The following is a 16,938-nucleotide window of genomic DNA, read 5'->3' on the forward strand; positions in this document are numbered from 1 at the left end:
GTTTTGTTTATTTCCTCTGTTAACTCGCAAGTCAGGATTATTTTTTGCAAAATTATAATTTTTATTGAAACAAAAAAAAAAAAAATAAATAAATAATGGATCGATTCTGCGGATCTCAAATTTGGGTGAGATGAGCGCGTCTGTTAAAAATTTAAAACTATGTATGTTTGTGTATACTATATAAGATTTGGAGACGTGCTTAACCAACGACGTAAGAAACAAGCATAGCAATACTCGGCATGTACCTTGAATTCAAGATATCTTTTGATTTTAAACTTTAAAGAAAATTTTGGCAATTAACCAAAAAAATTTAATACCGTTTTAAAAACTGACATTGGATTTGTTTAAAGATCAACGTTATTACCACTTTGATTATGATCTAAATGCCAATTTAGATGTTTTTGAAGTGCTAAAAATCAAATGTTTGGTTTTAAGTTTGATGTTATGTATAATTGAACACTCGGTTCTTAATATCAGACCTGTGTTATTATTCATATAGATTTTTTTTTTTTTGTTATTTGGTTTTGATTTCATAAAATCATTTTTTATTTTAACGTAAACGTTTTTTAAAATTCTATAGTAAAGGTGAAGCACTTAGTCACAAATGTTACTGGATGTTATGTCATGTAATTTACTTTATTTCTACAATACTTTTTTCTGGGCAACTACGTTGAAGAATGTATTCTTAATGTATCCTTTTTTATACAGATTAAAAAATATATAATACTAACCTGTTATTTTCCTCTGCCTTCAGGTGTACAATATTTGTTGGAGTATTTCATATACATTATGCTTAATAAGTTAGATACCTTTCAGAACACAGACATTAATGAATTGATGGCTAAGACTTTGTGAATTACATTCTCGATCTCAGTACTTTGTGAATATTCCAAAACTATGTTTGGTTCGAAGTTTTAGTCTTGTCACTGAGAATTTTAGTGCTTTAATTGCAAAAAGGTTTTATATAGACTACTGGAATTAGACAACGTTTAACATTTGACATTTATTTATTTGACGTTTAACGTTTGACATTTATTTATTATGCATTGAGTGTTATCAGCTAGAAATCTTTAGTAATATTTCTATAGTATTAGTTTTCTATTAAAGGTTCATACATACATGCCATTAGAACAATGCTAACATGGATCCCATTAGTGCCTTGCCTAACGTCTATTCTGCTTGATATCTGTGCTTAGAATCAAGGTGTTTCAATGCAACACACCTACCCTGGTTGGGAGTAAATGGTAAATACTTAACTTATGTTGATTAGATCTAATAATTATGCTGAAAGATCTGTCAGTAATAATTTGCAAAGAGAATTTATATCTATGTGGAAATATTAATTGTCTTGAAAACATTTCTGGTGTTATCTTTCTGCTTATAATCAGGTTTATCAACTTCCACTAAGAAACAATCACCACCAATTTTTGAGAGAGCTATTACTTTATGCTGTTTTGAATATTTTTCTCTTGAAGATACGGCAGATTTACTTTTGGTCATTATTTATCAGCCAATAATGTTAGTAAATAAGGGAAAACATTTCAATTTCATATAAAAAGATCAAGGAAGCAGTTGTACAATGTAAACTATTTTTTAAAAAAATTTCTATACCTCTTCCTCATTAATGATTAAATACTAAAAATTTAGCATAAAGTGCTTTTAAAATTGTTTTTTATTTGTTTTTGATGTGCTTTTAGTATGATGCAAATGAACTGAATTTTAATACTTAGTTGTGTAATTTAAATCATTAATAACATATTTTAGTTATAAGTTATTTCTGGATAAATTTGTTAACTTTTTATTTTGTATTCATTACTATTCTCAAAACATGCTACAACATGTAATATGTCATCTCCAATTATATACTTAATGTATACTAATCCTTGTCTCGCCTTGCATTTTTTAATACTTCCTTTGTTAACAAAATTAACCATCCTAGGAGTCTTAATTTATGACTTAATAATTATTTAAGAACAATAAGAAACTTCTAGCTAGAATCGCATTACTTATGAAAAGCCATAACCCTTTTTTTGACTCATAAAATCTTTGCATTTAATTTTTAACATACTCCTTATAAAACATTTTTAAATTTTCTATTTCTTGCCTTTTATACTTTTCTATTGTTCATGCTTTGCTGCTGTAGGGGGCTACACTCCATATTTATTATTTAAAAATTTCTTATTAATTCTTAAATTATGTTTGATAGAATATCTCATTTTTTTAATGAAACTTCTTTTTAATTGTACTATTGTGCTTTTACTTCTTATTTCATACACTCCTTGTAATTTTGTCTACAATATAAAATTTGCAACTTTTTGATTATTATACCCCTTTATTTTACTCAACATCACCATACTTTGCGTCAAATTTCATTACTTTAGTTTTACTGTTCATCTAATTTTTAAAGTTTAATTTCCTCCAATAAACCTGTCTTACTCAGTTATTCTTTTTAACACATTACATGCCAAACCATTTTTTGATGTGAATTAGCAGTAGTTATGTTTTTTAGCAGGATGATTTTAATCAGCCTTAACCTCAAGTGCCATATTTAGCATATTTTATACTTCATTTGATTATTACTATTTAATTATGACCTAATAAAACTTTGATATAATCAACGTTTATTAATGTTTGAACTAGTCACTGAAATAGTTTTATCATAGATGATTTTGGACATTAGTTGATGTCTTACTTTAAATGTGGTTCCTTTGTTTAATTTTTTTTAAATTTTTATTTATATTAAATGATTTTTTATAAATAAATGTAGGCTGACTTCAAAAGACTAGCTAGTAAAAATTAAAACAAATCTTGTAAATAATATTAATTTATTATAAATGTGTTATTCTAATTTGATACATTTTGTTACAAATAGCATAATTATTATTTGTGCATCTTTGGAATTATATGTAAATTTATATTTGGGATATATGTATATAAGAAATGAAAACCCACTCATTTTTTTTTAATCTTCTCCACACCCACAAAAAAATAAGCGTACAGTGTGCAGTTTCAAGGCAATGAATAATAATAATAATAATTCCCTTGTTTTTTTTTAAAAACTGTGGATGCTGCTGTCTACCAAGAAATTATCCTACACTTCATTGCCTTACTGCAAAAGAATGAGCGCGACTGCTCATCCATATGTTTTAACTAACTTCATAACACTTTTCACTTGTGCTTCCTTTTCAAATTTTTCCCTAAACTTTTGCCGACACAAAATATTAGATTTCATCTCCAAATTTTCAACAGTTAACTGCATTTTAACAAACAACACACAATTACACGACGTTGTTCAAAAGCCAGTGCTAGACACAGATTGGCAATACTCAATTGGGCAAGCAATAAATAGTCCTCCCCACTCCAACACCAGTTGTACCAACAGCTTCCACATTATTATACCCATCTCACACTAATATATACATTTTAATAAAAATATGCATTAGAAATTTTTTTGACCAGGAAGTAAACCATATTATTTGAGTGTTTTTGTTTCCAAAACAGAATTTTTAAGTCATAAACCTAGAGCCTACAAATTAAATATTTTTTCTAACACATTTTCAAAAATACTTAATGCTAGACAAAATTTGTGAAATTCTTTTTTTTTTTACTTTCATGTCTTGTATATAGTAAAATGCATCACAAAATATAAGAATGGGTAGAACGGTCTATTATAAAAAATTTATTCATGAATGTTATAATTAAATAATTGTATTTGACCAAATTGGAGATTCTACAAATAAAATTTATTTAATATTATCTTAATATCTCTTAAAAAATATAAATTATCAAATAAACCAAAATATAATATGTGCTTTTTACTTCTTTGTACAAAGTAAAGGAAAAATTTTGGTTTTCAGATTTCAACAGAAATATCCATTTTGACAATCCCTGAATCCATTTTGACCAGTTTCGGTGTGACGTCTGTACATACTTATTTATGTATATACATATCTCGCATAACGCAAAAATGATTAGCTGCAGGATGTTGAAATTTTGGCTTTAGGACTGTTGTAACATCTAGTTGTGCACCTCCCCTTTTGATTGCAATCGACTAAACCAAAAGTCTCCAAAAAAGCCCAAAATAAAAAAAAAATTGGATTTTAGACTTTTTTAAACTGTAGTAATAAACCCTCATTGAGAGCTTTTCAATGTGTATCATAAGTGGTACTCATTAATTCCAGAGTTATAGTCAAATGAAATTTTATTAATGAAATATTTGGATCTTACAAGGGCACTTGGGCAAGGGGCACTTGGATCTTACAAGGGCAATTGGTTTGAATCACATACTTCATCTCCATTTTTTAACTTTTTTTTTTTTAATTTAAATATATTGATTTATTAATAATTTGATTAATCTCAGATTGTAAAAAAAATTTACGATTCAGTAATAACGATAAAAAAAGAATCAGAAGTTATTAATGAAATAAAATTTTACGCACTTTTCATTTTAAAAAAAATGTAATTAATAGGCGTACAAGGAAGTCATGCATTGTTCACATCAGATTTTTAAATGAATTTAATTTTTGGTTATTATTTTTAATAGGCTAAGTTAATGTGTAAAAATAAGATTGTATAGAAATTATAATTTGAGTAAAAACAATAAGCAAAAACACTGAATAAACTACACTGAAATTTTTAGCTGCAGCACCTTTTTATGGTAATATTCCTTTATAAGCACCAAAATAATGATGGAAAATATATACAGAATAAAATTGAAGTAATACACCGAAATAATAAGAGACAGATTTAAAAATGTACAATTTTAAAAGAAGATTTGTTGATAAAACAAAGTTTTCTGTAAAATTTAATTTTTTAAATTAATGCAAAAATAAATAATTTCTTAAAACTTTATTGTACTACTACAGTATAACATTTATTTCCAGAATAAGAAAAACGAAATAAATAGAATCATGCAACTGAAAAACATGACCACTTCTACTTGAGTTTCAAGTGGAAACAGAACGATGGGATTGTCCACCAACAAAATACTAATAGTGCTGTGTAGCAAAATAGATGCTTTAGAATGATTATACGTAAACCACATTGTTTTACAAATTAAAATAAATTGGTAAAGACATAATTTATTTTAAGTTGACAATAAAATGTCTCCAGGTTCTGGCTAAGAGTAGTATTAGATATTATTTAAATAAATGTCTTCGTAACATGAAACATTAATAGAATGTTAAACCTTAACATGCACATTCAATTCTACTTTTTGTTAAATAACAAACTTAACATTTTTATCTTCCCTTATGAGTTGTGATCTTGCTCTTATATTTTTTCTCATTATTGTTCTCAAATTCCGTTACTGGTTCTCTTAGTATGAGTTAAAAGCTGGGATCTCAAGTACTGGAGCTTGCCTTTTGTGGTCTTGTTATAATATTGTAATAATTAGATTTTTATGCAGACTGTAAATAAACTCTCTTTATAATGCAGTTCTGTTAGTACTAAAAGAAACAACAAAATCATTATATTTATTTTCATTATTAAACCTACTGAGAAAGTTGGCCACAAATTGCAAAGAAGGCTACATACAGCATTTCATATAGAAGCATAAATAAGGCTACATACAGCATTTCATATAGAAGCATAAATAAAACAAAATGCATTATTGACTGCTGAACATGGATAAAGTTAACATAGGAAAAACAGGGTTTAAGTTTTCCACAATGATAGAACACAACTTTACCACTGAATCAATTTCTACAAACCAACTCATTGAAATAAACCAAACATGCCAAAACATCAAAAAAAGTATAAGAATCATATACATAAACAAAAAAAAAAAGATGTGATCTAGGCATACTTGAGCAATTCAAATCATTATTACTAAAAAAAAACCCAACTCTAAATGAACTTACACAGTTTAAATTACTTACTGTATTTGAATATATCATAAATAAAAAATTTTTTTCAAAACCCATCTTAAGCAACAGCATCATCATATTCTGCACTCCGTACTCCCTATTCTGCCTGAAGAAGCGTAACATAACATAAAATGCAATATATTTCAAAATAACATTGAACAAATATTTATATTATAAACTAAAAAAAGCATATTATATACACTTACAGTTTAAAAAACAGCTTTACCTTCAACTCTATGTGCAAATTGAAAACACTAATGTAAATCACAATGTTTCGGCCAACTCACTGACAAAAACCAGGTATAGTTGTCGCTTTGACAGAATATTTTCAAAGCAAGCTACTAGGGAGGTAGAGTAATAAATCTCATCCCTTCCATAGTGAAAGCTATTTTTATGGATGGTGTAGTATGCCAGACTATGCGTTATGATTCTAGGGTTAATGCAGAATTAATAATACAAGCCACAGTTCAAAAGTAAAAGCCAATAAGTTATTAACAGCAATGATTGATTCATGCATATGCAGAGGCTTTAAGTGATCTGTTAGGCATGTAACCGCCATATTGCCATCAGTTCGTTGTTGTTTGCTTCTGCAAGACAGTGTTAAATTAATGCACTAATAACAAATCCCACCAGTTGTAAAGTCTTAATGATTAGATTTCTAAACACAAGAAGACATAATACTGTTGAAATTCACCATCAATTGTGTGAAACATATGGGCCTACTGCAAATACTTGAAGAAAAGTGACGCAATGGTGTTGTGAGTTCAACGAAGGCCATTCAAATGTTCACAACAAATAGCGAAGTGGCAAGCTTTGGTTCGAAGTGATGATCTCGTTGAACAAGTGAATGCAAAGGTTAGAAAAAATCTCACTTTAAGATTAGTAATTTTTCTCTAGAATTTCAAGAAGTTTCAAAGACAACATTGTTGAAAATCATGACTAGTCCAACTTAACTGTGTTTCACGATGAGTGTCAAAATTGTTGACAAGTGCTCACAAAGATCACAGAATGACTTCTGTACATGCTTTTCTCTACCGCTTTAATCATGAGAAAACAAATCCTTTTCCCATATTATCACTAGTAACGTGGATTTCATTTGTCAATGCTGAGATGGAACAACCAATCCAGTAGTTGTATCATTCGGTTCACCTAAACCAAAAAAATTCAAACAAGCCGTCATGAAGGAAAATCATGGCAACTTTATCCTGAGATGAAAAGGGTGTGCTTTTGTTGAATTCATAGAACCTAGATCCATTAAATTACAAGTCTATTGTGAAATACTTTCTAAACTATATTGTGCCATTCAAAACTGATGACAAGGAATGCTGAGATCAAGAACTGTTCTTCATAATGCAGGTCCACATCCTGGCTGCACAACAGAAACAATTGAAAAATTCAGATGGAAGATTTTTTACCATTCCTTTACAGTTAGGCTTATCTTATTTTTTTGGTCAAACACAAGAAAAAATTTAAGAAATTAATTAAAGTCTTAACAGTTTACTAAAACGTTAAACTTTATTTATTCAGTTGTATTTTACATTAGACATGACTTTTTTCAGAAATGGTTTGCTTGTTTTAATTACATCATAAAATTCACAATAAGAAATTTCTGCATTAATTTTAACATTTAGCAGATGTTTAACAGTAGTTACTGAAAATTTACCCTTTTCTGCAGACCAAATCTTCCCTATAATTGAAAAAACTGTCTCAACTGGAGCAGATTTACCAGGCAAAGACATTGCAAACTCAACCATTTTAGAAATATTGCAACACGAAATATCAGTCTTTTGAAACACCTTAAAAATTGCTTTCCACTTCTCTTTAATAGTACCTGGTACTTTTTCAGAACTTGAACCACAACCTACCCTTTGGTTTTGAATTAACTGGTTCAATAATGTACGTTCAACTTTTATGGAATCTTTTATAATTTCATTAACAACTTGTACACTCTCTTCTAAATCAGACCAGGCAATTTCAGTACGTAGATTTATCCACTGAAACTTACTAACTTTATCAAAACCGGTTCTACACAACTCTAAGTATTGGATACTAGAATTATAAAAACTGTCTAAGCTTGAGAAGAATTTTTGTTCCTAAACAGCATTATCTTCTTTTTCAGTGCATAGCAATTCTATGGTAGAAGATGGTATAAATTTGTGGGTTTTTCTTTCCTGAAGTTGAAAAATAATTTAGAATATGTCTGAAATGCTTCTGTTGCTGCGATAGAATTAGCTTCCAATTTCAGAACTGCATTATTAAATAACTGTAAAGTACCATACAAACATTTCTAAAACAGTTCACTCTAGATTTTCAAACAATCAAATAATTTTGGGCATTTATCACAAGATAAGAAGAATGATTTTAAGCCATAAACAATGGACAGAATTCTTTCTATTGCAGGTAGAAAACTAAGGAACCTTGTGCTGCTATTAAATAATACTTTTTTGTAATATGTTTTCACAAATTCACAGAACTCCTCACAGAACTCCAAGTTTCATTACTCTTACTATATATATATATATATGGGAAAATATTTATAAATTTTTATAACAATAACATCTATTTCCAGGGGTAGAGAATCACATGCTGTTTGTACTGAATTGTGTACAATGTGGTCTGAACAACGAATTCCTAAAATAGGTTTATCTAAATAACTGTTAACTTTACTAAACACATTTTCATTATCAGCAGTATAACAAACAAACTTTTCTTCTCAGTTTGTATTTTTTCACACATTGCAAAAGATACAGTCAAAATTTGAACAATTTCACCTGACACTTCATCAAAATTTAAAAGTTTAACTTGACACTTCATCGAAATTTAAGTTTAACTTGAATTCCCTCCTCCAGTCTGAAATATCTTACAATTTCACTTCACTTCTATTTGAGCTATCCATCATTACTATTACATAACTAATGTTTTCCAAAGAATGTAACACATTATCAAATACAAATTGTGAAATAACATTAATTACCTCAGTTTTGGTTCTAGCAGATGATAATTTTGGGTCATATAACTTATTAACCAGCTTAGATGTGCAGTCTGATGTTTTGAAACAGAGTTCATGTCTAGCAGTATGGGAGAAAATATAGCTTCTTTTGCAGCACACTCCAGATGTTATTGTTACTGCATCTTTGGCTTTAAAAAGATCTCTTATGTTTGCTGAAGCAGTAGCATTAATAGCACTTTTATGTTTAGCTGTTTTCATGTGGTCTTCAATATCACCCTTTCCTTAATGTGCAACAGAAAACTCTCCAGTACATAGTATGTAATAAAACACTTTCATTGTTACTGTCATTCTCCAGTACACTGTGCTATAAACACGTTCATTGTTACTGTCATTATATAAATTCAAAATTTGTATTCCTGTTGCAGGTTAAACACATTTTCTTTTGCCCATTGCTAAGCGATGAGAGAAAAAACGTAGTGTTTTAGGTTTATCTTCACGATAAACCTAAAAAAAACAAATTCTGATAAATAGAGCAATAAAAATTCTGGAATTATAAAATCAGTAATTAATAAAAAACATTAAAAGAAATCTTGAAAGCAGGGCTTTCTTCAAAGGAGAAGCTCCAAAACAAAAATTATCAACAGAAGAATTCTGGAAAAAGGCGAGTGAGACCTAAAAAGTACTGGCAAGATGAAAAGGAAGAAGAGGAACAATAAGAAACTTTAAAGTAAGAATGTACTGTATGTTCAAATTATTTTTAAAATATATAAAATAATAATTTCGTCCATAAAAATATTTTTTTTGAGGGAAAACTAATAAGCAATATTAAAACAAACAATGTACTAATCTATTTTTATTTACAGAATTAAAACAATTCGTATTTATTTTTTCAACTATGATTAAGTACATTATAAAATTTAATTTCATAGAAGATGAATAATTTAGCCCATTGGCCATCCTACTCTTTAATTTTCTCCTTCACCCACATCTGGGGTTACATCATAAAAATATACTTTATTTAAACACATAAACATCATGACAACCCAGATCTTTTATAACCTTTTTCTTAAATTGCGCATATAACCATTATAAAAAGCAACACATAAAAAAAAGAACGGAACAGCACATTGTATAATCAAAGTCAATATTGCCACACTGTGAATGATCTGAAATCATTCCTATATAATGGTTTCCAGAGTTTTCTTGATATTGATGTCACCAATCACCACCCCCACCATCACTATTATTAACTGCATTTAGAGAAGAGAATAAGATATCACGTGGTCCTGAGTTTTGGCGAGGATCCTGTTTCAATTTTGTTTCCACAGCACCAGTCTCTCCAATTAACCACTCAAGTTCTAAAAACAAATAACACTATAAGTGAATAAAACATAAAATATCTACAAATAATGTAAAACGTAATATACACAAACCAGAGAAAATTTTAACAAGTTAAAGAGAACACTAAGAAACAATATGAAAATCCACTTATCTAAAATAAAAAAGTACATTTTATATCGCCTTTTTATATTTATAGTATTTTCTACTGAATCAATTTTTCCAGAATTTCTGAAAATAAAAACATAAATTTTTATGCACAATTAAAACCGGTTTTTTTACTAGTAAAATAATGTACTCTTAAATGAATCAATCAATAATCAAAAATGAATTACAATGTTCTCTTTAATTAATTACAAATTAGACAAACACTTTGAAAAACTTACAAAAAAATATATAAACAAGCGTAACTTCTCTAAAACCAATCAATAACAGCTGATTATCACCACATTAATCACACCATTATATTTTCTAACAAAAATCTTTAGGCAACACAGAGAGACTGGACTCTTGACTACCCATCACAAAGTGGATACAGAGTGTGCACAGCACCAGGTAACACCTCCTTCCACAGGTTAATCTCAGACCTTGTGACAAGGTAACCTGTGATGTTGTGGTACAAGTCACTTAAACACTCTTAGCGCCACGCCTAAATCAGTAAAACTTCACCCCAGGCCAGACATTTTTTATGCATCAAACAAGACCATTACGTGTGCATCAAAATTATACACGTGGCCGTTTTGGCATTGCTAAAAATGTATCAGATTGATACACATGGCGCTAAGAGTGTTAAGACAGTTAATGTCTCGCAAGCAACTCTCTCCTGCTAGAAGCAATCTGTTGTCAAATAATTTACAGATTATTTAATTTAATTTCTAAGCGTAGATTATCTTTATTTGTATCTATTAATTGTATTATTTATTTAAAAGAAAGGGATTAATAGTTAATATTTAGCAGTAAAAAAAAAGGATTCTTTATTTAGCAGGAGTCATTGGGCATGCATGCACCCCAACCTCATAGGGGGGGTAGATACCCCCCCCATTCATAGCCCTGACGGGCTTTAACAGGAGTCATCTTTCACCCTCTAACTTTTACATCTCATAGTAATAAGTCAGGCCTCGTCAGGATGCCACCAATGTAAATGCCTTAGTAGACATTTACAGCAGTGATTTTTAAACTCAGCTTTTGCCTTCACTGTAGGCCTCATCTGGACATCTTGAATGTCCTACATCGTTGCCCTCTGAACAAGCTAACCTAGCTCGCAGAAACATGAAACCCGCACCTAACTTTTATTGAGCCAATTTCTAGCAAATGTCTTGAAATTCGAGGCAAATTAACAACAATCTACCACCAAAAATGTTTTTCACAACAAAATTTAGTCCTAGTTCCCTTATTGAACTCTACTTCAGTACATACCCCTGACTTTAGGTTAATTTACGGACATCGGTCTGGTCTACAAGGGAGAGGTGGACAGACCTCCTACTCCCAATCAACTCTATCGCAGAATCCCACATGGCATTTACTTTCTTCAACCATTGTCAAGATGCCGCTACACCTCACGGCTGCATGGTAACTCATGCCCTCGGCAGTGCTATCGCTGTTCTGCCGATTGCTAACATTCAAATAATAACTACAATTTCTATCCGTGGCTCGATGCCAATACGCCTACCTCCAGCCAATCAACTCCTCAGGCAGTCCCTAGCCACCTGAGGTACTACTGTACTATACCCCTTCAGCCATCCTGCTCAGGTCGAGGAATCGAAGGAAGCCAGCCACATAGTCCATTCTCTGTGAGTCTTCCAGTTGACACGCATATCAAAAAAGGAGTCCACTCTCTTGAGTTCCCTAATTAGTCTGGTATGTTCAACCTCATACCAGGGACAAACAAAGTACATGGTCCACAGTGTCATCAACCCTACAGTCTGGACACAAACCAGAGTCAACCAAACCAAACCTAACCAAACTATTCCTAAAGGCACCATGTCCTGAAAGGAATGAGTAATATACCAATTGAGGGAAACCCAACCAATTGCTCGCAGCTCTCTAACATTTGGAAAGATAACATGCATGTATCGACCAGTAGAAGAATCGTTCCACCTAGCTTGGCAGAGTTAAAACCTTAGTCTTCAATTTCTCGCATATGCCCAGAAGTAAGAAGGCCTTCCTTCTTAGAAATGTACCTCTTGCTACGTTCCACAGCTAGAATGTCAATCTGTTTAATGTCAGCGATCACAGAGACTGCCTCTCTCGAGACAGCTCTGTAACCACCGACAACAGCTAACAATAGAAGATGCTGGGCTCGCAAAAGAATGTTCCTATAACATTAGAACTGCAAACGATGAGCCCAGACGAGCACAGTATACAACATTATGGCCTCACAGACACCTTTGTAAAGAATACGCATGGTACAATAATTCAACCCCCAATCAATCATTGGTACACATGGTATGCATGCAGCTGGCAATCATTTCATCCACTCTGTACCAATAGCAGCAGCTGGACCAGCAACTAGCACAACCTCACAAAAGACTAAACAAAGAAGCCAACTCCCTGTTATCAATATGGCTAGCGTTAATATTATATTTCTATTAAATTCTATATCTACTCACTCCTTAAGCCTATTTTAAAAATAAAAACGCAATGTTCAGAAAAATATTCTCTACACACTAATATTTCTTTTCTTAAAATATTTCTGTAAAATACTAAATATTCTCACAAACATGAGGATACAAAGGTGTCAAGGATCGGGCAGAGTCCTCTCGCTTGACAGTGAGTGAAGCGAGCCCAAACCAGCTATTATTAACAAATAACACAACAGTTGAAGGATAGAAAAATAAGGACAAAATTATTGTAATTCATGATTTACTCACCATCAACAGTAAGGTTAGGACCACGCAATTCCAATGGTCCAACAAACTGACTCTTCATGTCACCCTCATAGTACACAAACAAGGTCGGAAGGTTTTTGTCAGGATAGTTTGGGATACAAGTGGTTGATATACTCTTTAAGAATTTAGTTGCAGGAAATTTCTGGGCAAGTTGTGAAATATGCTGATTGATTAAAGCACACAGTGGAATCCTGCAGACAATACACAAATATTAATAAATATAAATTATTCCCTTGAATTATTGAGTAGTATTCCCTTATTTATCACAAATTCCTAACTACAATAAATTGATAGCAATTATTCTTTTTTATTAAAAAATACAAGACACCATAGTAGAATCCACTGGCTCGTATTACTAATCATTCTATCAGTGAGGCTACTACACCATCTGCTCTTAAAATAACCAAAATCAAATCCCTGTACAAGAAAGGAGATGATAATTTGTCAATAATTATAGGCTATATACTTTATTTCCCAGATCTTCCCAATTTTTTGAAAAATCAATTTTAAAAATGTATAGAATTTCTTGACAACATTAACAAATCTTAGCAACTCTTTCAGCTTGGGGTATAATCAGAAATCAGATGAACTATACAGAAGCAGAGAAAAAATGCTTGGAAACCTAGAAAATAACCAAGGTCAGGTAAAATTTTCTGGACTAACTCCAAGTTAGTCCAAGGAAAGACTGAAGAATTGCCATAACAACATTTTCAAATCCAAAGTTCAACAGGTCTGGTTTTCTGCAGTAAACAGAACACAAAGATGACAGATAAGTTTTTGAAAATTATATTTCAGTAACTGTTTTACCTTTAGGAGTATATTTGTAATATACAGCTCTAAACCTTTTTGAAAATGTTTATATCAACATTTTTGCTATTGGGACAATGACCACTTTCCATCAAAGTATTATATTAAAATATTTCAAATAATAATGAATTAACCTTAATATGTCCCACTTGTGTTTTGATTTTGTCTGGTTCATGCATTTAGTAATTCTGCTGGTGATGATAGACAATCACCAAGAGCTCTAGAATTATACAACAAAGGTCATGCTATATTTTATATCAATTAACGAGCCAACAATTTCTTGTGGTTTTTCTTGTCAGAATATTCTCCAGGAGCACAAAATGGTAATGAGCATTATCCACAACAATTACTCAGTTCTCCGCCAAACTAAGCAACAGATTTATAAGCTTGTTACTTTCTTAATCAAATAATGTGTAACATGCCTAATATAAATGAAAAGGCAATTTGTTATTAATAAAGAAATAATTACTTACTCTACTTAGTAGAGTATGAAAATATACAGTTTATGCATGTTCCATAAAAAATATTTTCCTTTGAAACATGTTCACATATTTTTTTTTTGTACATTAGCAAAGTTTCAAACATGTTGTGCAAAGGTGTTTTTGAGTTGAAGAATTTTTTAAAAATATTTTTGTTTTTGAGACAGAGTGAAATGATTCAATGTCATTGTATGAATAATTTAGTAAATTTAACCCAGAAACTTCTGCATTGAAGGCTAATATGCTATTACTGTGTCTTGAAGTTGTTAAGTGATTTATGATATTTTTTTAAATATTTTATCAATAATACAAGGTTTTATTTTTTTGGATTAAACATAAATAACAACCATTTTATTGCATGTTTTAGTGTAATTAAAATTTTTTATTGCATCAAGAACAATTAAAAATATTTACTGTGACATATTTTCTGACTTATTTAGTTATTATATTTGGTTATATATTTTATAATACTTGTTTACTCTTGATTTTTATTCATTTTAAGTTAATAAATAAAAGTTCCTTTCATTAAAAGCATGTTAACAGCCAAACAGAATTTAAATATTATTAGTTAATAGAATGAATAACTATTTCACTTTAACAGTTCTTTTATTTGACTGATAGTTCAAAAAAAGATGCTTTATGTGTAAAATTTATTAGCTGCTTATATATAAATGGACAAGATATTTACAATATCTCAGTAATTTTTTTTTTCAAAAATTCAACCAAAGAAACTTAATTTCAAAAGTTTTATAACAGCTACAATGAATAAAATTACACATAAGATTTCATAACTCATCCTCACTAAATCTGGTTGTATCACTATCATATAAATTGGGACATTAAGAATTTATGTATAAGTATAGTTTCATCATACACCTCCTCTGATATATCTTCTTGTCTTCTTTCAGAATGTTCAACACAATTCTTCCACTGGAAGAACTGTAACTCCTTTTATAGCATCTTTGAATAATTTCCTGATATCCTTTAGTCAGCCATTAATAGCTGATATCTCTTCCTTTGTTTTGGTATAAATTAGCTCTACAAGTTAATATTTGAAATAATAATGAATTAACCTTATATGTCCCACTTGTGTTTTGATTTCGTCTGGTTCATGCATTTAGTAACTCTGCTGGTGATGATAGACAATCACCAGGAGCTCTAGAATTATACAACAAAGGTATATTTTATGATCAATTAACGAGCCAACAGTTTCTTGTGGCTTTCTTGTCAGAATATTCTCCAGGAGCACAAAATAGTAATGGGCATTATCCACAACAATTACTCAGTTCTCCTCCAAATTAAGCAGCAGATTTATAAGCTGTTCTAATAATATTAGTCCTAATAGTAATAGGACTATTAATACTAAATACACTAATTAATACTAAACATAAAGAGGTAGGATACAGATCATTAAATACAAGCCAGAAATTTCTGCAATAGTTGAAAATGAATATGTATTTACATTCAGTTGAAAATTAATATGTAAATTTAGAAGAGGATAATCATTAAGACAAGAGAGAAGAATTTGGCTGGAAAGATAACACTGTTGTAAAAACCTTAAGTACAAATGTTATATTAGAATTAATGAATGAAGTTAAAATATAATGGATATAGAAAAATAATATTTTAATAGTGTATTAACACTAATAATAAATACTATTTAGTTAATACTATTAGTTCTAATAGTACTTTGACTGAAAGATTAGCTTGACATTCTGTTTGAACACAAACAGAATTATTTCATGATCCTTTTCTAACTGGAATTCAAAGAACAATGCCTGCTTGTACTCTTCTACTATATATAATTTCTTGAACGATTTTGAATTCCTGACTTTCGTTCAAGTAAATCATGGGTCAAAGATATTTTTTTCTTCTTAATGGATGCAATTTTTTTAAGAAAGCTCGAACAGCAACAATGTCTTTGTTAATTTTTAAAAACATTTAGACTTCATTAGAACCAGCAGTTTGACTGTTCTGATACTAATTCAAAATACCCTTCAACCAAAATCTTTCCAATAGAAATCGCCTACCATCATTCCATCTTCAGTATTTAACATGAGACTTTTAAAACAAGGAGTAAAATTCTGAACTGAGGAGGTAAAACTGCAAAGTTTATAACTGCATCACCTAGAAAACTTCTGGAAATAGCCTGAAAATTGAAGGGTATGGAGTAAGATAAAATTGTAACACAAAAGTTGTGTTACTAAACTGGTTTCAATGATCACCAAAGTTAAAGAGTAGTGAATGAATTTTACTACTTGCTAGTGGAATTCATTATGTTCAAATGCAGTTTCTTAATCTTCTGTTTGAATTAGCAAGAAAGTTGGACTAAAAAGGTTTGAATTACCAGAGTCCATTGATTTACCCAGCTACTAAAACTAACAACTAAATTAACAAACACGCTTTAAAAAGCATGGTTTTGATCCTTAAAATAAATAAATTTCAACATTTTAAAATAATTTCAAAACTTATCAAATTAAAAGGTTAGAAATTTATCTAATTGTTCCAAGTTAAAATAAATTTTTAAAAACATTTAGACTTTATTAGAACCAACAGTTTGACTGTTCTGATACTAATTCTCTATTCCTTTCTGTTCTTCAACAAACTTT

General features: G+C 30.2%; 1 protein-coding gene and 1 long non-coding RNA gene across 2 annotated transcripts in view; one reads left to right on the forward strand and one right to left on the reverse strand.

Moving 5' to 3' along the window:
* Nucleotides 1-13,741, forward strand: LOC142324830 (uncharacterized). Its single transcript, XR_012756409.1, has 3 exons — nt 1-125; nt 9,243-9,544; nt 13,605-13,741. It is a non-coding gene; the product is annotated as an uncharacterized LOC142324830 (long non-coding RNA).
* viaf (viral IAP-associated factor) overlaps nt 9,654-16,938 on the reverse strand; it is a 23,494-nt gene continuing 16,209 nt past the window's right edge. The window contains exons 4-5 of the mRNA XM_075365839.1: nt 13,026-13,234; nt 9,654-10,175 (exon numbers count right to left, since the gene is read on the reverse strand). Coding sequence (XP_075221954.1) covers nt 10,033-10,175; nt 13,026-13,234 — 352 coding nt within the window. The 3' untranslated portion in view covers nt 9,654-10,032. The remainder of the gene's footprint in view (nt 10,176-13,025; nt 13,235-16,938) is intronic.

This window comes from Lycorma delicatula, chromosome 1 (assembly GCF_047948215.1).
Source record: "Lycorma delicatula isolate Av1 chromosome 1, ASM4794821v1, whole genome shotgun sequence".
Classification (NCBI taxonomy): Eukaryota; Metazoa; Arthropoda; class Insecta; order Hemiptera; family Fulgoridae; genus Lycorma; species Lycorma delicatula.